General features: G+C 39.0%; 9 protein-coding genes across 9 annotated transcripts; 2 read left to right on the forward strand and 7 right to left on the reverse strand. All coding sequences in view use genetic code 12, as the record gives it.

The window, feature by feature from the left end:
* Positions 1–84: 84 nt before the first annotated feature.
* NGG1 (histone acetyltransferase) lies at positions 85–1,860 on the forward strand (the record flags this gene model as incomplete). The annotated part of the gene is made up of 1 exon (XM_036807142.1): positions 85–1,860. One exon carries the CDS (start codon positions 85–87, stop codon positions 1,858–1,860), a length of 1,776 nt encoding a protein of 591 aa, XP_036664008.1.
* Positions 1,861–1,899: 39 nt separating this feature from the next.
* MAS1 (Mas1p) lies at positions 1,900–3,306 on the reverse strand (the record flags this gene model as incomplete). Its single annotated transcript, XM_036807143.1, has 1 exon — positions 1,900–3,306. The coding sequence occupies one exon, from the start codon at positions 3,304–3,306 to the stop codon at positions 1,900–1,902; it is 1,407 nt and encodes a 468-aa protein (XP_036664009.1).
* Positions 3,307–3,536: 230 nt separating this feature from the next.
* On the forward strand, positions 3,537–4,832 carry CPAR2_108680 (uncharacterized protein; the record flags this gene model as incomplete). Its single annotated transcript, XM_036807144.1, has 1 exon — positions 3,537–4,832. The coding sequence occupies one exon, from the start codon at positions 3,537–3,539 to the stop codon at positions 4,830–4,832; it is 1,296 nt and encodes a 431-aa protein (XP_036664010.1).
* Positions 4,833–4,915: 83 nt separating this feature from the next.
* On the reverse strand, positions 4,916–6,364 carry EHD3 (mitochondrial 37S ribosomal protein mS47; the record flags this gene model as incomplete). The annotated part of the gene is made up of 1 exon (XM_036807145.1): positions 4,916–6,364. The coding sequence occupies one exon, from the start codon at positions 6,362–6,364 to the stop codon at positions 4,916–4,918; it is 1,449 nt and encodes a 482-aa protein (XP_036664011.1).
* Positions 6,365–6,731: 367 nt separating this feature from the next.
* Positions 6,732–8,351, reverse strand: CPAR2_108700 (uncharacterized protein; the record flags this gene model as incomplete). Its single annotated transcript, XM_036807147.1, has 1 exon — positions 6,732–8,351. The coding sequence occupies one exon, from the start codon at positions 8,349–8,351 to the stop codon at positions 6,732–6,734; it is 1,620 nt and encodes a 539-aa protein (XP_036664012.1).
* Positions 8,352–8,720: 369 nt separating this feature from the next.
* On the reverse strand, positions 8,721–9,557 carry SEC62 (Sec63 complex subunit; the record flags this gene model as incomplete). The annotated part of the gene is made up of 1 exon (XM_036807148.1): positions 8,721–9,557. One exon carries the CDS (start codon positions 9,555–9,557, stop codon positions 8,721–8,723), a length of 837 nt encoding a protein of 278 aa, XP_036664013.1.
* Positions 9,558–9,823: 266 nt separating this feature from the next.
* Positions 9,824–12,472, reverse strand: TPS2 (trehalose-phosphatase; the record flags this gene model as incomplete). Its single annotated transcript, XM_036807149.1, has 1 exon — positions 9,824–12,472. The coding sequence occupies one exon, from the start codon at positions 12,470–12,472 to the stop codon at positions 9,824–9,826; it is 2,649 nt and encodes an 882-aa protein (XP_036664014.1).
* Positions 12,473–13,375: 903 nt separating this feature from the next.
* Positions 13,376–15,328, reverse strand: CPAR2_108740 (polyadenylate-binding protein; the record flags this gene model as incomplete). Its single annotated transcript, XM_036807150.1, has 1 exon — positions 13,376–15,328. One exon carries the CDS (start codon positions 15,326–15,328, stop codon positions 13,376–13,378), a length of 1,953 nt encoding a protein of 650 aa, XP_036664015.1.
* Positions 15,329–15,959: 631 nt separating this feature from the next.
* On the reverse strand, positions 15,960–20,171 carry CPAR2_108750 (chromatin-remodeling ATPase; the record flags this gene model as incomplete). The annotated part of the gene is made up of 1 exon (XM_036807151.1): positions 15,960–20,171. One exon carries the CDS (start codon positions 20,169–20,171, stop codon positions 15,960–15,962), a length of 4,212 nt encoding a protein of 1,403 aa, XP_036664016.1.
* Positions 20,172–20,718: the final 547 nt, after the last annotated feature.

A 20,718-nucleotide genomic window follows, 5' to 3' on the forward strand; every position in this document is an offset into this window, starting at 1 on the left:
CGAAGCTTTAGCCCAGATTTCGTAGATGTTCATATTGAGCCGCAAGCGAAAACACTTGAGAGCTAAAAAATACAACAATTAACGATGACAGACACACACGACGCATCAACAACATTAGATGACATAATTAACGAGCTAAAACTAACATACGATGCATCTAATGGTTTATTGGATGGTGATTCAATTCGGAACATTCCCAATGTAAACACATTAACCAACTTGAACAAGTTGTTTAGCAATTTGAAAAGCCAATTAAGCCAGATAGAAAAGAGCGATGAAACAGTTTTGAAGAAAATTGAGGCAACTCAAGGCGGTGAAGATGAAACAAAGAAGCGTTCTAGTGAGGTTTTAGAAGATCAAGATGATAATGACGTCAAGAAAAGAAAGCTAGATACGACAGCAGAGAATGATGTAGAAGAGCCCACAGGGGAAAAAGAAAGGCTAAACCTGAAAGACGATCCTGTACCCCCAGTTCAATCAGGGTCTTTTTCTCGTGATAACGATACCAGACTCAGGAATCCCAAATCTGAGTATGTGGAGCCTCAAGTGCTATCGGCTGAGGCAATCTCAGCACTTGGGCTATATTCCGAGGATAATCACGGCTTGGAAACACATGGAAAAGAGTATTTGAAGAAGAAATATGGAGTAGCCTCTTATCCAGAGAATGATCTACAAGACTTACTACCTGGAAAGATACCAAACATCGATTTTTCCAAAAACAAGCCACCCACAAATCAGGTTCAGTTTAGCACTTTCCAATCTTACATAGAGTCCTACTTTCGTCCATTTTCAAATGACGACTTGAAATTTCTTGAGGAGAGAAATGTAATCCCACCTGGGTTTGAAAAGTTGGGCTACGACCCTGACGTGTCACCTTTTATCATTCCTAGATTGGGTAGATTTTATGCTGATGTGTGGGCTGAAGAAGATGCCACTTTGGCAGCCAAACTCAACTCTCCAGCACTTCATGGTAACCAAAATGATGGCTTCAAAGCCAAAGGATCGATAAACATGTTGAGTGATGATAAACTTTACACAGAAGAAGTCTCATGTGGTCCCCTTTCAAGTCGATTGCTATCAGCAATACTAAGCAATCATGAGGTGGCGACTGAAGAGGACGAGCAAGGGGGCGGCGGTGGTGTGAAAAGTGAGCTCGGATCTAACCATTCTGACAGTTTGCTCGCTCAAGACGAGGTGGCTACCCAATTAAATAGCAATGAAGATTACAGAATAACCACCGATGCAAATGATTACCAGTCAATCGAGGATAGACTCAAGCGTGAACTCAAGTTCATTGGTATATTTATGAACTTGCCAACCAAAGATGATGGGAAAGCCAAGGCAAATAAGTTATCAGGACGGATACCCAAAAAACTGTCGATAAGCATTGTTGATAATGATGAATGGATACGAAATAAAGAGGATGACGAAGTTTGTGCCGAGATAAGGTCTTTGCAGAACGAGTTACGAGAAGTTTCAAGTAGAAACAGGGCAAACAAAAGAAAGTTGTTCCCAATAGTTCAAGATAGTATTGCATACCAGGAGTACTCTACAATCTTGGAGGACCTAGATAAGCAAGTTGATCAGGCATTCATGAAAAGATCAAGAGGCAAAGGTAAAAAGAAAAAGATTGATGCAAATGCACCACAACAGCAAGCTGTCAATAGCGGACTTCGAGCACTTTTGGAAAAACGAAGAAGATGGATAGACTCCATTGGTAAGTTGTTCCCGCCACCTGAGATTATGAAACGTGAACCATCGGAGCTGGTGCTTATAAAAGAGGGTACAGTTGATGTCGAGTTGAATGAAGAAGAAGGTGATAATACGGGTCCCAACGCTGTGGATTTAATTACACAATAGAGATGTATAATTTTGTAACTATTTACAGAAAAAAGTATTCTATTTGAAATCCATTCCTCTATGAATCTCTGAAAGAGGAGGCAAAGTGTTCACATTACCAACAGCTGCCAATGCGACAGATTTATTCTTTAACCTGTAGTTAGCCCAGTTTACCACATCGTCTTTGGTAATTGATTCGACTCTTGCAAATACCTCCTCAGGAGATAATCTGTAGCCGGTATTGACTACTTGTCGTCCAATATCTTCGGCAATAGCAGTAGAGTCATCCAATGCCAATAATAGCGAAGCTTTGAGTTGAGATTTGGATCTCTCCACCTCCTCATTTGTAATATGTCCCAAACTCAATCTTCCCCATTCTTTTTGAATAGCATCAATAAGGATCCTCAAATCGGTGGTACTGTCGGCAGTAAAGTAGACCCCAAGCAAACCGGTATCTGCATATGAAGTGGTATAAGCCATATAGGAGTTAGCAATTGGGGTTTTGTTAGGGCCACCAGTTGCCGCAGTGACAGCTAAAGGCGATGGTGAATTTGAGCCAACACCAATGGATCTATCCCAGGTACCTATAATACCATTGGCCACAGAAGCAACAAAGAAATCTGGAGCTGACCAGCTTACACCTTCCACAGCCAATGCTACATGAGTAGTAGGCATTGAATTATCTTGTACTCTAATCTCCTCCCCATAGAAAATAGGTAAATCGTCACCGCTTTGCTTGAATGGTTTATCACTTTTGCGGATATTGCTAAAAAACTTCTCTCCTAGTTGAACAAGCTCTTCGTGCTGAACACACCCAACACCAATCAATGCCATTCTGTCTCCTCTGTAGTTGGTACTAATATAGTCTTTTAAATCATTTCTGTTTATCGTCTTAATCAAATCTCTTGGACCCAATATGGTTCTTCCCAAATCTTGATTCTTAAAAGCAACTGAGTGCAAATGGTCAAACACCACCTCATCGTACATTTTGTCAACTTCATCGCTCTCTTGCAAAATAACATATCGTTCATTCTCAATAGCTCTTTCTTCCAACTTTGATTTAGTCAACAAATCACTCAATATATCGACATTTTGATTCAAGTCTTCCGCTAGACATTTGGTGTAATAAACAGTATTTTCCCGTGATGTGTATGCATTGATTTGCGACCCCAAATTCTCAATTTCCAATTCCAAATTTAGTTGAGTTCTGCGGTTCGTTCCTTTGAAGGCTAAATGCTCCAAGAAATGGGCAGTACCACTAGATTTTGGATTATCGGCTCTCGATCCTGCATTTATCCAAACGCCAACTGTAGCTGTCTTTGTGCCAGGCATTGATTCACTGGCCACTGTTAGCCCATTAGGTAAGATTGATGTTTGATAAGTTGGGGCTGGTGCAGTAGTCGTTGCAAATAATCGGCGTGGCAATATTACCTTTGAGTGTTTGAATGTGCGTATAGTATTAAGCATCTTGACTCGAAGCAAAAGAATGTTGATGCTTATCTGATGGGGGATTATTAATTTAAGTTCCAAATTTTTATGAGTCTAAAAAATAAAAAGAATCAAGAAAATTCAACTGGTAGCACACGACACCGAAAAAAATAAGAACAAAATTAAAATCTTTCTGTCAACATGGGCCATACCATTTACTTAAAACTGTTTATTCAGTGAATACTCAGCACCACTCTTTTTTGTCCACGATGGCCCATATTTCCCCAGCAGTGGTAATAGACAATGGTTCTTATACAACCAAAGCAGGTTTTGCTCTGGATGATCTACCTTCACTCGTTTTCAACACAAATTATATATTGGACAAATCCATCAACAAGGTGATTGTGGGAGATGATGAGATGGACAAAAACTCACAGTCAGCAGTGTCCACATTGCTAGAAGATGGTATAATTTATAATTTTGATAACATCGCCCATAATTGGCGTTATGTATACGACAACATAGATAATCATAATCTGATAGATGCCACTGAGTTCCCCTTAGTAATGACTGAACAATCATGGAACACAATGAAGGCAAAGGTGAAAACATGTCAGATTGTATTTGAGGAGTTTGAAGTACCTTTGTTTAGTCTTGTCAAAAATCCTTTGAGTCAATTGTACCGGTGCGGCAAATCAACAGGGTTGGTTATTGATGTTGGATCGAGTGTGGCTAGTGTTACACCCATATTGGATGGAGTAATACAAACCAAATGCTCCTTCCATTCCAAATATGCTGGAGATTTTCTCAACTTGCACATTTTGAATTACTTGAAAGGAAAGGTACAATCTGTTGACGAATTATTGCCGGCTTCTTACAGAACTGCATCAGAATCATTCAAGTCGTATTACATGTCAACTCATGTGTTACAAGAATACAAAAACCTATCGTTGAATTACCAAGTCACTAACCTTGAAGTTTACGATCACAAGTTTTTGGATGTAAGTGACCAACGAAATTATTTGGAAAACTTATTTGATCCTTACTTGAACAAGTTGCCAAATATCAACTTGCCTGAACCTTCACTTGACGTGCCATCTTCTCAAGGATTGACCAACTTGGTATATATGGCCATCAGAAGCCTTGAAGCTTCTTTATTACCCAACAGCGACGACCCAAGATCACAATCGCAAAATCGATTCGCTAGATTCATGGATATTTTCAAGCAATTATTATCCAATGTTTTGGTCACTGGCGGTGCGTCATTGGCTAGTGAGTTGCCTGATCATATAATCAACGACATCAAGGCATTGATGCAAAAATACTTCCCCACTTATCCGTTTTCATATCATGTTCAACAAATTAGACCTACTCCAAACAACGATAATGCTGATATTTGGGATAGACAGTTTGGAAGTTGGCTAGGCGCTTGTAATTTGGCTAGTATGTTGAATGAGAGCGACGAGAATTCAAGTAGTGCAAAAATTGCTTTGGATAATTGGTTTATCTCCAAATCAGATTACGAAGAATTAGGAGAGGACTTGATACTTGAAAAATTCAAGTAGTTTTCAAAACCAAAAAAAAAGTGTATCATCATATATAGTTACTATAAAAAATGTATTAGTTTCAGAATAAGACAAGTGAAAATCTATTCCTTCCAAGATACATACTTGTTGTCGTACTTGGCGGTTTCGCCATGCAAGTCCAAAATTTGTTTAATCTTTAAATCAACACCCAACTTGTTGCCGGTGGCTGATTTAAAGTGCTTGAACACCTCAGATGGTGTTGGTAAATAGGTTCTGTTGGAGCCATCATTACCGGCAATATAAGCAGCCACTTCTTTATTTCTAGGCAAACCAAAGTTTAACGGATAGTCTTTGTAATCCACGCCAAACCATTCTTTGATATAAGGTGGTTTAGGCAACAACTTCAGTGTCTCATCTGTTCTTGTGAGGATATCGGAAACATATTTTGCAGTAACAATACTAGGGTCGTTCCATTCAGGAAAGAAAGGGTCCTTGATCTTGTCAACCAATTTATGGATAACACCTTTAGCGAAATCATTCTCCTTTGGTGGCAATTTTTGGATATTTGTTGCTGCAACCATTTCCAATGTAAATTGTTCCTTGATTGAATTTTCTAAACCACGATTCATCAATTCAAACCCGATTGCCAATGAAGTCCTTGGCTTTTGTAAAAGTTTCTCCAAAGTCTTTTTAGCAAATGGTGATGAGTCGCTGTGTTGTTTGAAAAAGTCCAAAACGTCATTAATATTCTTTTGTGAGAATGCCTTGTTGTTCAACTCGAGTTCATCCTCAGTCAATGAGAATCTGTAATCTGCTGGCAATTTCTTTTCGCTAAATTCATTTAAGATGTCGTTCACCTGTTTGAAATATTGAGTGTTGCCCGACACCAACGAAACTTTTGAAACATCATCAATCTCAGGAGGTTGCAAATTAGCCAATCTGATGATCACTTGAGGAATCTTTTCTGATTTGATGTAGTGTGTTGCAAAGCCAGAAAAATAAGCATCCAAACCTGACAAGATGGTACCGGTCAATGCTGTGTAATATCCAAACTTGTTGTCCAATCTTGGCAAAAAGAATGTTGTTCCTACATCGGGAAAGAACCCAATATCCATTTCTGGCATTGCCAATTTTGTCTTTTCTGTAGCAACACGGAATGGAGCATGAACCGACAATCCAACACCACCTCCAAATGTAATTCCATCCATCAAGGAAATGTATGGCTTGGGTAAAGTTGAAATGATATAATCAAGGTTGTATTCCTTGTCGAAAAAGTCGGCACCGTATCCGGGGTTACCCTTGACAATTTGGTTGGCACATTCAGCAACATCACCTCCAGCACATAATGCCTTTGGAGAGTTGGTGGTCAAAATAATGACATTGTTCTCTGGTTCTTTTGCATACTTTAATAAGTCAGGAGTTATCAAGTTGACCATTTCGGTATTTAATGAGTTCAACTTCTTGACTCTGTTCAAAGTGATAATTCTGGCATGACCCCTTTTCGAATGCAATACAACTGCATCGTCCGATCCTGAGCTCGAAGTTGGGTTTGCTGATATTTGAGAGGACATTCTGATTTGTTTAATTGATGAGCGGTTTATCAAATTGCTGGCTATTTGCAGTTTGTATATGTACTTGGGCGACTGACAATTTCTGATCATTCAACTAGCTCGATGATGAAGTGAGTTGGTCCTTTTTTTTTTTATATTTTATAATTGAGTCGATACCGGATATTTCCAAACGGATTGAAGGAAAGGTGTCGTGGAGAGGGAAAAAAAAAATTAGACGCTAAGACGGAAATGTGGAGAGGTGGGGACAGAGAAAAAAAAAATCCGTGGATAACCGCCTTTTAAACCATTTTATTGTGGCGCTATTTATTATCAGGGCCCTGCCCTATTCACGAGGTTAACAGCTTTAAGGTCCACTCATACTACACTTCTAAAACAGTAGCATCTCGTATTGATTCAAAAGTAAGCATTCTTCTCTTTTCTCATGTTCTTCCTTACTATCTTTAACAACGCGATGTCGTGGGTACTGCTTGGGCAACTCATAATGATAAAACTTGCCTGATTGATACGATCCTATCAAGATTAAACCACCATAAAAGCCAATTGCAACTTTATTGTGATTGGTATTATTGTTGGAGGCCCAAGCATGTTCTGGTAACCTGATATATGCAAAAGAGCGTCTCGGAGGCTCCCAAATAAGATTATCCAAGTAATCTCTATAAGGGATTTTGTTCAAAATTGAAGTTGTATAAGGACTATGTATGAACTTGCTTTTGGTTTTGCTAAACCATGATTTCTTGTTCTTTTTATTTGTGTCTTCCTGTTCCTGAGATGGAGGGTTGAGCGACTTGGAAACGAGTAAATTTGCAAGACTTTCATTGAGCTCCTCTGATGAAGATCGATGATTATCTCCATCACTTTGGTCATCGTAATCACTGAAACTATTGCCATGATCTGCTCCGGGTGCATTTTCATCATTACTTCCTGCTGTCTCATCGGATGATGCTTCTTGAATCAAATTGAAAAAATGAATGGTATTGGATTCTGACCCGCAGCCCAAAATGGTTTCGTTGTTATTGAAACAAAGCGAATTAATTCTGGCAACATTATGCCCACGACGTAGATTCTTGACCAGACTTAATACAACTTTGCCATCCTCTGAAGTGGATAGGTCAAACACTCTCACAATCGTACCCTTGACTGACGCGCTGGCAATTTTATTACCTTTATGAGACACCGATATTTTGCTGATTGAAGAGTCATGAGCTTTAAAGATTGATAACGGCGCCAAGTTCAATGCATCGTAAACCATGAGCCAACCTTCACTGTCATCTTGTATGTTCTTTAGTGTTATATTTGGACCTGCAAATAAACTGTTGCTTTGTTTGACTTTTGGAGTTAATTCTACATACTCATCAAGGTACGCCTGTGGATGTGATTGTTGAAGATTGCTCAGATCTGTTGGGTGCGTTGATACATTGCTGTCTCTTTTGGGCTTGATAAATACACTATCTTCTTTGATGGCACTCACCGGAACACATAGCCAAGATTTGTCATCAATACTCAAATCCCCCACAAATGTGTCATTGGTTGTTGGACTTAGTTTCAATACCGAAAGTAGTTTGATACAGCTTAAATCGTATATATGGAGTTCCCCATTTTGTAATGCAACAACTAATCTCTTTCTGTTCAACTTGACATCAAAAATACTAGCTTCAAACTCCAAATCGACTATTTTAAGATTCTGTTTGAGGTTAAAGACTTTCAAGTATCGACAATCATTTTCTTCAGGCACAATAATAGTTAAACTAGTTGAAAATAACATTTTCAACAACTTTGTAGGATGTTGTTCACTGGAAGAGTCCTCTGTACTCTGTTCATTAGTGTTGGAGCCGTCTATTGAATTCGATAGCGTCCTGCGAAGCTGAGTCTCTGAAGATGAATATAATTCGCCAAAGGGTTCACAATTAAAGACCTTGTTTCCCGTGTGGGTTGCAACCGATACTAGGGAAAAGTCGGGATTAAATGAGATATCATTGATTGTGGACATGTCAGTAATTTTACCTGCAATTGTGTTAAGTGATTAGCCGAATCAGTATATGCTACTCGTAGTCATATGATTTTGTTACAGTTTGATGATTTTATATATTTTGCTTTTTGACTCGCGCGTCTGGATCAAAGTGGGAGTTCCAAAACTTGTCCCCTACCCAAGCACGCAAGTATCTTGAAGATAAAAACTACATGAGGTTAACAAGAGTATGATCTTTTCTTTATAAAGCAAGTTTGAACACTTGCAACAAATATATACCCTTTTGTAGCCCACACGCACAGAGAAATACTAGCTCATTCATCTGCAACCTCTTCCAAAGTAACCTTTCTCTTACTTTGCTTTGCCCCATTCGACCCATTTTCAGCTGCTTCAACACCAGTGGCTTTTTTTCTCAGTACTCGTCAAGATAGGCTCCACCTTATCGCCACCTTCAGCAGCAGTAGTCGCTGATTTTGAATTCTTTGACCTTTTGGACTTCTTCTTCTTCTTAGGTTCCTCCCATCCATATAGCGGTACAAAACTTTCAAAGAATCCACAATCTTCAAACAAATTTGGGAACAACCAAAATGGTTTGGGGAACGCTACTAATGAAATAACGTATATGATAAACCTCACAATGGCGGTAGCAAATAATAACCCTATCAATCCCAAGGCCGCCATTGATAAGTACCACACTCCTCTTCTCATAAAGTTGGGCCATAAGGGAAACAATATGACGGCGAAAATACCAGCGACTGCCAATATACTGTACAATAATATATATGGGTTAGGTTTAGTGTACAACCATCCATAATAATAATTTGCTTCAACAACAGCCTTTTCCGATCTCTTCAATGTGGGCTTATCGCGGTTAGGTTTCCATCCCTTAACAGCTTTGACTTCTGCATAATGTAATTTCTTCAATGGTAGTATCATTTGATTTTGAATCAACATAACAAACACCTTTTGTACATCCACCTCATTCGTAACTGGTGGTAAACCATTTCTTGGATTCTGTTGTTTAGTCTTGTAGTCATCACTTAAAAGGGCCCTTTCGAATCGCTTGTATTTGAAAAACTCAAGATCATTCTTATTGTCCAACAATCCGATTCGTTGCTTCAATACGGGATTTTGGAACAAGTAATTTGCCACATTGATTGCAGCGGGTGATTTCTGAGTGGAGGTTTGAACCTGAACCTGGCCCGCTGGAGGTGCTGCACTAGACATTGACGAAGATGGAGTTAAGGCAATCAAGCTCGTGCTATATGGCTACGTATAGTGACGAATTGTTTTTTACTTGCACTTTTACTGTTTGCCTTTTTTTTTTTTTTTCAAACGTCACCAACTTTGTTTTTGCGAATTGCACCTATTTGATTCTGAAACGCTTACACGAAAGAGGAGGTCAGTAAACACAATCAATCAAACTCTATTGTCTTTGTAATTGAATAAAAAAATTAATGTAAACATTAAAAAAGTTCTACCCTAGTTGAACCTCACTTGGCTGCTGCCGTGGTTCCATTTAGTTCAATACTTCTCTTTTTCCTCAAAGAGGCTTCACGTATAGCATCCTTCGACTTCACTGAACTAATACTATTGGCAACATGTCCTCTATCATCCAAATCTACAGATCCAGCACTCTCAAATAACGACACAGTTCCCGCCAACAAACCCAACGTTTCAAGAACTTGTGCAGGTTCAGTCAAGTGTGCAGTGGCTACTGTCTTTTTAGATGCTGGCCCAACTGCGACAGGGAACACCCCATAGGTTCCAAATTCATTCTTGGTAACATTATCCAATTTCCATTGGTTTTCAATCTTGTGCAACGACTTGAACATATCCTCATCTGTCAAGTCATCGCCTAAACATAACACGAAATCAGGCAACTCTTCATGAGATACTTCTTTATTCAACTCTTCTTCAAGTGATTGCTTGGTTCCGTGTGGGTGGGTGACGAGTCTCTTCACAATTTCACCCTTGTTTAAAAACTTGGGTCTAACTTCGATATTTGCCTTACCAGACATAACCTCAACGTCGTATTCAGTGGCAATGGTGTCGTTCAATTCATCGAGGCATTTTTGAGCTTGGTAAGCTCCTAATTCTGGATCAGCTCCTCGATAATGCCACGTCAACGCAACTTTCTTGATTTCAATGTTTGATCCTGGTGTTTGCTTGGTGTATTTCTTAAACACATCTTCAACTTTTGGTTGCCACGACATATCATAAGCTTCGGCTAAATTGACCCACTCTTTGGAGCCTAAATCTTTGATAAAACAGCCATGCTCGGCCGATAACCCAACATGTTTCCGACCCATCCATTTCTCCAAAAACGCCTGATCTCGACCAGAAATGATCCAAATTTGATTCTTGGGGTCAGAGGCCAATATGTCCAATACTCTGTTCAATTTGTCTGAGGGAATAGCCGCAGCAGGATCCTTCACAATTGGTGTCAAAGTTCCATCATAATCAAATAAAAACAACCTTCTTTTTGAGTGAGTGTAATTTCTCAATAAAAGTGGTCTATTCAACGCCGGTGTGTAATGGCTGGAGTGAGTAATTATTGAGTGGTCAATTATATCACGAATAAACGTTGATGTCCAATTTTGAATCGTATTGGAAGCGACTTTCTTGTAAAGTGTGCTTTCCAAAACCTCCTTTTCATGGTCGCTGAATGATAATGCATCGTTGATGGTTTTTGACACTCCAACAGAATCCCACGGATTAACCAAGATTGCTGAGTTCAATACAGATGCAGTTCCTGTAAACTCAGACAAAATCAATGGAGAATTGTTGTACTTTTGGCAAATGACAAACTCAAATGCAGTTGTATTCATTCCATCTCTCACCGAGGTAATCAAACATAAATCAGCAACTCTCAATAACGCCAAGTACTCCTCTTTTGGAACTCTCATTTGGTAGTGCAATACTGGCGTATGATTCAATGTTCCGTATCGCGAGTTGATTTGATTTATCAACTCGGTGGCTTTTTGCTCTACATTTGCAGAATGACTGTACCCTGGTGTTGAAACTTGAATCAACACGACTTTTTCTCTCCATTCCGGATACATTTCCAAAAACATCAGAAACGCTTCAAGTTTTTGAACAACCCCTCTCACCCTATCCAATCTATCTCTTCCAACAATAATTTTTTTATCCCTGTACAAATTTCGAATGGCTTCAACTTTTTGATCAATACCACTTGACTTCGAGAAAGCGTCCAGCTCAATTTTTAACGTATCAATACCTATAGGCAATGTCTCTACCGAAATTGTAGTTCCATAAGCAAAAATTTGGTTTTTTGTCACTTCACATCCCAAAACTCTTGCACAACAAGACACAAAATGTCTTTGAAAAGATTCAGATTGGAAACCAATCTTGTCAGCACCAAGTAAACCATCTAGCAATTGACTTCTCTTGGAAAGACACCTGAAATATTCAGAAGATGGGAACGGAACATGCAAGAAATGTCCAATATAAGCATCAGGGAATTCCATGCGTAGCAATTGAGGCAACAACAACAAATAGTAATCATGAATCCAAATGACATCACCGGGTTTGTAAATTTGTTTGATCTTGTTGGCATATGCCTCGTTGAATTTTACATAATCGTGCCATGCTTGAATTTCGTCTTTTCCATCCGACGGAGTTCCCAGAAAGTAATGAAACACTGGCCAAATCACACTCTCGGCATATTTTCTCCATCTTTCTTGATCACGTCTTAATAGCCAAATTGGATGGATATTTTTCGACCCTATCGCCTTTTGAAGCTTCTTTTCAATTTCGTCCTTATCTTCATCATCAAGATACAATGGATCGTCTTCCAAATTATCAGCTGTAACGTTGACAGTATTTTTCACTTTGTTTTTCAACTCACCTGTCCAAGCAATAACATGAGTTTCCCAATCGGTATGCTGTTGTAAAAAGCTTTGAGATGAAAATAAAGCCAGGGTACCATGCACAATGTCGACATCCCAATAGTAACGATTGGTTTCGGAGTCATAGTTGCTAACAATTTGAGTAGGCAAAGTTGTCAGTACATTTAGGATACGACCGGATAATTTCACTTTATCATTATTAGCAAAATCTTTCGGAGATACCGCATGGATGTTGGCCGGAGATACTTTCAATTGACTCAACTCAGGCATTTCGGGGAAAAAAAGCTAGTGTATTTGGAATTGTCTGTATTCTAATGGTTCTCTAGCGTATCCAAGTCTTATGTGAGGATGTTGGAATGATATATGTACTATTTTTGGATAAAAGAGTACTGTTCTTTTTGTTTCAACAAATTAAGATTATCGTTCACTTTTTTCTACTTTAGATTGCGGTTGTTAAAAAAAGAATGCAACAATTATTTCTTTTCTTCTCTCTTCCCGCCTTTACCTATACATTCCGTAATTAGCCACACACACACACACACACACAATGCAGAAAATGGGCTAGGTATATAGTAGTACATAGAGACGGGAGAGAAAGCAACGACTCCTGGATTGCAAACAGTCACCAAAACTAATCATGATAATGATGTAGAGAGTAAACCAATGGTGTAAAATCATGACATAATGACAATTTTTCGGAAACGTATTTTGAGCAGTTTAAATAATTTCCGGTTACACTTGAATCTAGTCCTAACGCCTCAAAAGTAGAATAGGACAATCACTGCTCAAAACAATTGAGCATAGAGTATTACACCAAAGATTACAACACAGTTGGCCACTTGGCCTCCAATTTTATGAACAAAAGTTTCCGATTTTTTTTCATTTCACAAAATTATCAATAACAAATGTAAACACATACACCACCACCACCACCACCACTACCACATGTAATAAAGGATTCAGTTTTCTCCAATACCCATCAAAAGTTTTCAACAAAAAGCCCAACCTCTCTCATAGCCGTCGGATAAATATATCCCTAATAAGAAAAAAAAATAATTGACCGGATGACACAAAAAACAAAAACAAAAGGAGAAAAAGAAGATAACTCCCTCATTCTCCCTATTTTTATATTGCCGATTCCTCATAGCATTAAATTCATTCTTTCATCAAAGCTTAAGCTTCCTCACTACCAGCAGCAGCTTCTGCTTCGGATTTCTTATACTCTTCGTAAGCAGTTAAAGCGTCTTCAAAGTGGTTGTTAAACAATTCATCGTCGTCCAACAAATCCAAAATTTCTTGGTTTTCCAATCCCAACATCATACCAGTAATCTTACCAGCAGCTTCAGGCTCTTGAGCTTTTCCAGTAGCAACAATTCTTGGGTACAATTCTTCACCCAAAATCCTCTTTTGTTGTTCTGGTGGAACGCTAGAGATGATAGCAGCCAATTCTTTAGCTGGAACCTTGACACCAGCTTGTCCTGGGTAGTAACCTCTTTGTTGCTGCTGTTGTGGTTGTTGTGGCTGTTGTTGTTGTTGTTGCTGTTGTTGAGCTCTTTGATCTTGGAATTGTGGTGGGATACCATAGACTGGCACTGGTTGTCCATTTGGACCTGGTCTTGGCCATTGTTCAGGGAATGGTTGGCCAGGTTGTCCTCTTCTCATCATCATTTGTGGGTTTGGTCCAGGGAATGGAGCAGCATTGCCTCTACCACCCGGTGGGAAGAATCCTTGTTGACCATAGTACATTGGAGGCATAAATTGACCAGGGAATCCACCTGCAGCAGCAGCATTTTGCATTCTCATTTGGTTTCTTGCTTGAATCTGTTGTTCCAATTGAGAACGTCTAACATCCTTACGTTGAGCTAAAGCGACATATAATGGTTTACCATTAATCATTCTTTGGTTCATCTCGGTGATGGCCTTGGTGGCCTCTTCTGGAGTGCTGAAACAAACAAAACCAAATCCTTTGGATTTACCGGCATCATCAACCATAACCTTGGCAGAGGTAATAGTACCAAATGGCTTAAACTCTTCTTCCAATTTTTCAGAATCGATTTGATCATCCAAGTTTTTGATGAACAAATTGACTCCTTGATATTTAGACAATTTTTCCAATCTAATGGCTTCGTATTGTTTCTTTAATTCTTCAGTTCTTTCTCTCTTCTTTTGAGCTCTACCAACGTAAATCTTTTGACCATTGATTTCCTTATCGTTCAAGGCTTCAACTGCATCAACAGCGGATTTGTGTTCTTCATAATTGACAAAACCAAAACCTTTTGACTTTCCATCTTGATCCTTTTCCAAGTAAATGGAAGTAATCTTACCATATGGAGCAAATAATTCTTCAAACTCTTTTTCAGTGAATCCCAAATCAATGTTTTTGACATAAATGTTTGTATAGTTTGCCTTCATTTCTTCAAACTTGGATTCACGGTCCTTCTTTGAGACATGTTTACCAACGAAAACCTCACGATCATTTAACAACATACCATTGACATTTTCGATGGCAGCTTCAGCAGCTTCACCAGTTTCATAATGAACAAAACCAAAACATTTAGATTGTCCCATATCATCAGTAGCAACCTTACATGACAAAATTCTACCAAATGCTGAAAAAGTATCGTGTAAGGCTTTGTTATCAATAGCAGGGTGCAAGTTTTTGATAAAGATGTTTCCATCTCCGGATCTTCTTGCTGATGGGTCTCTTTGAGACCACATAATACGACATGGTCTGCCTTCAACGAGACTATAGTTCAACTCATCAATAGCCTTTTCACCATCTTCAAACTTGTGGTAATTGACATAAGCATAACCCAAGGATTTTTTGGTAACAGCATCACGACAAACTCTAATTGAAGAAACTTGACCAATAGGTGAAAAAATTTCAAAAAGAGTTGCTTCATTGACTGATGGGTTTAATTCTCCAACATACAAAGAAGCTGAGTTTTCGGCAACACCACCTAACTCACCTTGTTCTTCAGAAGAAGGTTCAGCGGCAGAACCAGCACCAGAACCAGCAGCTGGATCTGATGGTGCTTGTTTGTTTTCAGCAGGACCAGTGGAGGATGAGTCGATGTTCAATTTCTCCAAAGACTCTTGAAGTTGATTAGTCTCAGCAGTTGACATGGTTGATGTAAAGAAGGTGAAGTGGTTGTTTGAACTGTAAAATAGTGTAAAAAGAGTTGAGTGAAAAAGGTGTTTAAAGCAAAATTTTCACAAATTTTTTTTTTTTTTTTTTTTTGTTGTTTCGTCTGCACTAGTGTGTCTTGATGTTGATGATGAACAAGAAGAAGAAGAAGAAGAACCTTTGAACCCGCGTATCAAAAAACTCAAAACACCGTAAGTACTACAATTACATGTTTTCCTTTATCGCATTAGAGCACGAGTTTGAAGGAGTACATTTCAATTCGATACATCAGAGTACTGTATACTATAGGATTGCAGATGGTATATGCATCTTGTACAATGGTTGGTTCTACTGTATGGGCATCTATCAAAATTCTTTGCTTTTTGTGGAATTTGTTAAAATTTTTTTTCTCGCTCTTCTTCTTCCTGACACGAGCATTTACTGAATTCTGAATTGAATTAATCCACTCTACCATCCATTACGCAGGATGCAACACCAGTGAATCAGTAACTACTGACTAATTAGCAAAAGATACTCACAAATTATTGTTAAAAGTACACAATACAAACATTCATTCTTTCTACTTATTAACTATTCAACGATGAAAATATCTCTTCCTTTTCTTTCCCCTTACTCCTTGGTCTTCAATTTCAATCTTTTATACATTTCACTGATTTTACTACTGGGCACCTTACTAGGCCAGTATCGTCCAGCATATGACCAAAGGTTCTTTTTAAACTCATTGGGGTCTTCAGTGGTCTTTACCTTTTGCACCTCAGACTCAATGTGGTCACCAACAGTCATTAGCTCATCACGTAGCACTTTAGCCCATTCATGCTTATCTAATCCTTTATTTCCCTTTTGCAACTTATGTAGGGACTTGAATATGGGGTATAATGCACTTTTGCATGACTTCTGAACAGTTTCATTCATGCTTTCATAATGTGAATCCTCTTTGTGGTGGGGGTGGGATCCTGGCGATGGTTTGGAAATACTGGGCTCTTTTTCATGCTTAATCACCATTGGATGTACAGATTGTTTTCTTGAAACACCATGTGATCCATTTTGTACATTATGGGAATTTGGCTTTTTAACTTTACCTGGACGAGAAGTGTCTGGGGTTTCGGATTTAATTGGTCTCTTTGATTTACCAGTAGAATTGTCCGCTCTTTTCACTTTCCTCTTTGGTTCTGAAGCGGGTTCCGATGCAGCACCAGCAGCACTAACAGCGTCATCATGTAAAAGAGAGAATAGATAATCAACTCTTCTACCCAAGTGGACAGCTCCTGGTACTTTTTTGGAATTTTCACTAGCTGGAGCATTCTTTGTTGTTGGTGCTGAATCCAAATATAATTTATTTTGAAGTCCCAACAATGGATCATCTCTTATTTGAACCCATGATCCATACCCAAACTTGTACACACCAGCAAGTAACATGGCATCATCTTTTGCGGTCCATTCGCAAGACCACGCTTGAACTGCCTTTGGATGTCTTGGTAGCCGGAGATCCAATGGATTGTCATTCGGAATAATCTTTCCAAGAGCTCGCATATCGACTGGTCTATTCAACACTAGCTCGGCATTGATGTTTTTAACCCCTTGGTACTCAAAAAGCACCGCTTTCTTCTCCTTCTTCTTTGCAACCCACAAGGCTGTTTGGGTTTGATCGGCATTGTTGGGATCTTCATTTTGCTCTTTTGCCTTTTTCTCCAATTCAGCAAGTGCGTGAGTTCTTCTGATTTCCTCTTCCTTCACTAGCTTCTTTGCAGTATTGACAATCTCATTATATGCATGCTTGATGTACACTGGGTTCTTATTGCTGATACTTCCTTCTTCGACCAATTGATCCCATTTTCCAGCAAGATCTCCCCATTTCAATATCGATCGATAAATTCCACGTATTTCCTTTTCTGATAACTGGTTATCGGTTGCCCTTCTCCTGCTTGTAGGTTTCAGATCATCTGCACTATCTTCCACGTCACTAGGTACAACTGAACCATTTTCAAATTTCCGCACTGCAGCTTTCCTTTTGGAATACATGGCGATTTGTTGTTGCAAGTACTCCTCGTCAGCCTTTTTCTTTTCTTCGTCTTTCAACTTGGTAAGCTCGTCTTGAGGAATGATGTCATCCCATTCAATGTCTGCCTTGTAATCAGTAACCTCAAACTGCTTCAAAAACTCTTCGGAACCCAAGTTTGATTCACCCAATTCAGGCGTCGTCACATGATCTTCAGCATGATTCAAAACTTCATCCAAATTCAAATTTTCCAATTTCTGCTGATTGTCATTATCCTTAAACATGGTACTGGCACCAAACTTCAAAATTTGCGAAAGCTCACTCGTCGAGGGTTCTGTTTTGCTACTCTTTTTCGCATTAGGGTCAGTTATACCCAATGAAATAATGGCATACTCCAAAATCATCTTTTTCCTAGCTCTTTCCAAAATTTGTTCCTCAACCGTATCCTTGCTGACGAATCGGTAAACCAGGACATGATTTTTCTGTCCAATTCTGTGCGCTCTTGCCATGGCTTGTAAATCAGCTTGTGGGTTCCAATCGGAATCGAATATGATTACAGTATCAGCCGTCATTAAATTGATACCAAGTCCACCAGCCCTAGTGGATAATAAGAATGCAAAATCTTTTGAATCGGGTGCATTAAAATGATCAATTGAAATCCTTCTTTGAGCAGATGGGATACCTCCATCCAATCTTTGAAATTGATAACCTTTGATTGACATGTAATCACCAAGAATGTCCAACATCCTCACCATTTGCGAGAAAACGAGGACTCGATGGCCCTCCTTTTTTAAACGTGACAACAATTGTTCGAGCAAAACCATTTTACCAGAAGACATGATCATTCCTTTCAAGATGTTTTCTCTAGTATGGGATCCGGCTCGAGCAAGCACACGCTCTTCAGCACCATCAAACAAGTAAGGATGATTGGATGCTTTTTTCAATTCACTCATAACATTCAACAAGGAGATTTGTGACCCCTTGTTCCCGGCATTCAAAGCTGCATAGTTTTTAGTGATAATATTCTTATAATAATCAGTTTGAATATCTGAGAGCTCAACACGTAAAATCCTTTCCGTTTTCGAAGGCAATGAGGTCTCAACATCCTTTTTCAAACGTCTTAAAATATACGGTTTGATTTTCTTTTGTAAATCCTTGATATACATCTCCTGCTCCTCATCAGGGGTTTCAAAGTCAATTTCTTGCTCAATGTCAAACTTGCCCGGCATCAAAAAGTTACACAAGGCTGCGAGTTCCTTTAAATTGTTTTGGAGGGGAGTTCCAGTAATCAAGAGTCTATTGGCACAACGGAAACTTTTCAAAGACTCATACAAAGATGAATCCGCATTCTTTAACCGGTGTGCTTCATCCACAGCCAAGAACTGCCACTTGAGAGAGCCCAATTCTGCTCGATCTTTCAAAATGTACTCATAGGTGGTCAACAAAACATTAAACTTTGGTTTCCCATTCGGCGTATACCATTCATAGTCTCGGATGGTTCTCCTCGCCTCACCATTACCTAAATAGTAAATGCAATTAATATCGGGAGACCATTTTTCAAACGTCTCTTGCCAAGCAGGTATAGTTGACAATGGAACAACAACTAAATGAGGCCCATTTTGACGTCTCGCGTAAATCAACCATGATAAGAATGCAACAGTTTGAACTGTTTTACCCAATCCCATCTCGTCTGCCAAAATACCATTTTCATTTCTTGACCAAAGAAATGCCATCCAATTGAGTCCGGTTAGTTGAAAGTCTCGAAGCTCGCCGTTTTTGATAAAGACTGGTTGTTTCACCAATTTTTCAAATCTTGGTCTTTGCGATAAGGGGTAGTTTGCTGAAAAATTGGGGAGTATTTTGGAATTCAATCGTTGTTGGTATTTGCTCACTTGCTCTGGTGCAATTTTGGCTATCTCTTCTGCGTCTTCCCACGAGCATTCATCGTAATACAATCTTCTCCACTTTACAAAATATTCAAGCCGACTCTCACCATCTTTCTCGGTTCTTTGACTATCAACGATTCTCTCAACATGCACATATTCCTCTTGTTCATCCCTTCTGCGCTCTCTCTCGATATCCATTGCTTCAATGTCCTCTTTGGTAGTCAAAGGGTCATTTCGGACTTCGTTGTCGTATATTATAAACTGCTTGATATAATTGTCAACCTTTCTGAAACCTTTAAACTCTTTCAAATCGTTGTAAGTTTCCCAAGTATTGTGCAAATGCGAGGCATCAGTCCATTTGATTTTAAAGAGGTAATCCAATTTGGGCTCATTTGTCACCTCTGGATTATCAGGATTCAACTTGTGATCCATAACTAGATCAATACCTCGTTCATCTTCAGGAGCAATGGCTTGTTGATAGTAATAATAGTCATTCTCCTCATCATCTTCGTCAAAATCACTTTCTAGCAAATCGGCATCGTCATCAACGTCAATCGTGTAATTTACTTGCTTATTATTTCTCGTGGAAAACCTCAACTCTGGTGTACTGTATGCTGAGTCTTGTGACGTTGTTTTATGCTTCTTAGTCTTTCTTTTTGATGAACCACCAGAAGGTTTTTTCTTCTTTTCGGCAACAAAATCATCATCATCATCGTCATCGTCAAAGTTTTCTGCGTCATCGTCAACATCAACATCATCTTCCTCCAAGTCGTCATTGTATTCATCAACTACCTTCTTTCGCTTCCTCCTCGACGGATTTTCGTCAGAATCAGAATCCGATTCTATAATAGAGGGGCCTTTTCGCTCTCTGTGGGATCTTCTTAAACCGTAGAGTTCAGGGTTGAGGGAAGCTTCCTCCGGCACCAACAATTTCACCATTGTCAATCTTGAATGAGAAAAAAATGCCACGAAGCCGGCTATGGTTTGGAACAAGTTTGGTTTGTCAAATGAATTTCTAACAAATGAGTTAGTCCTGTTATCTCAAAGCTTGCCGATGTCCAAATACTTGTTTGGAATTTGCAACCGTGATTTGATTGCAGATGGTTATTCAACAGTAAATATGGATCAAAATGAAAACTGTGAAATAAACGGGGCACAACTAAATTGAGTGTGGGACAGTTGTGAAATGGCAACCAACTTGCTACTACTGCCAGTGCAATTATCACTTAATTTGGCGTCTGATGGAAAAGACGAATTGTGATCTCAAAGTTGGATGTACAAGGAAAAGAAAAGAATGGGAAAAATTTATTGTATTGGCCCAACGACAACAAAAATCTTTTAAACGATTCGGAGGAGAGAAAAAAAAAACGTGTTATGCCTAGAAGGGGAGATTTAGAGGTGATTCGTCTCCATAGGAGTCGAAGAGTAATGTAGATCTACTGCAAATATGGCAAAATGAATCTTTCAGAAACTTCGAAAATATTAT

This window comes from Candida parapsilosis, contig 005569 (genome assembly GCF_000182765.1).
Source record: "Candida parapsilosis strain CDC317 annotated contig 005569".
Classification (NCBI taxonomy): domain Eukaryota; kingdom Fungi; phylum Ascomycota; class Pichiomycetes; order Serinales; family Debaryomycetaceae; genus Lodderomyces; species Lodderomyces parapsilosis.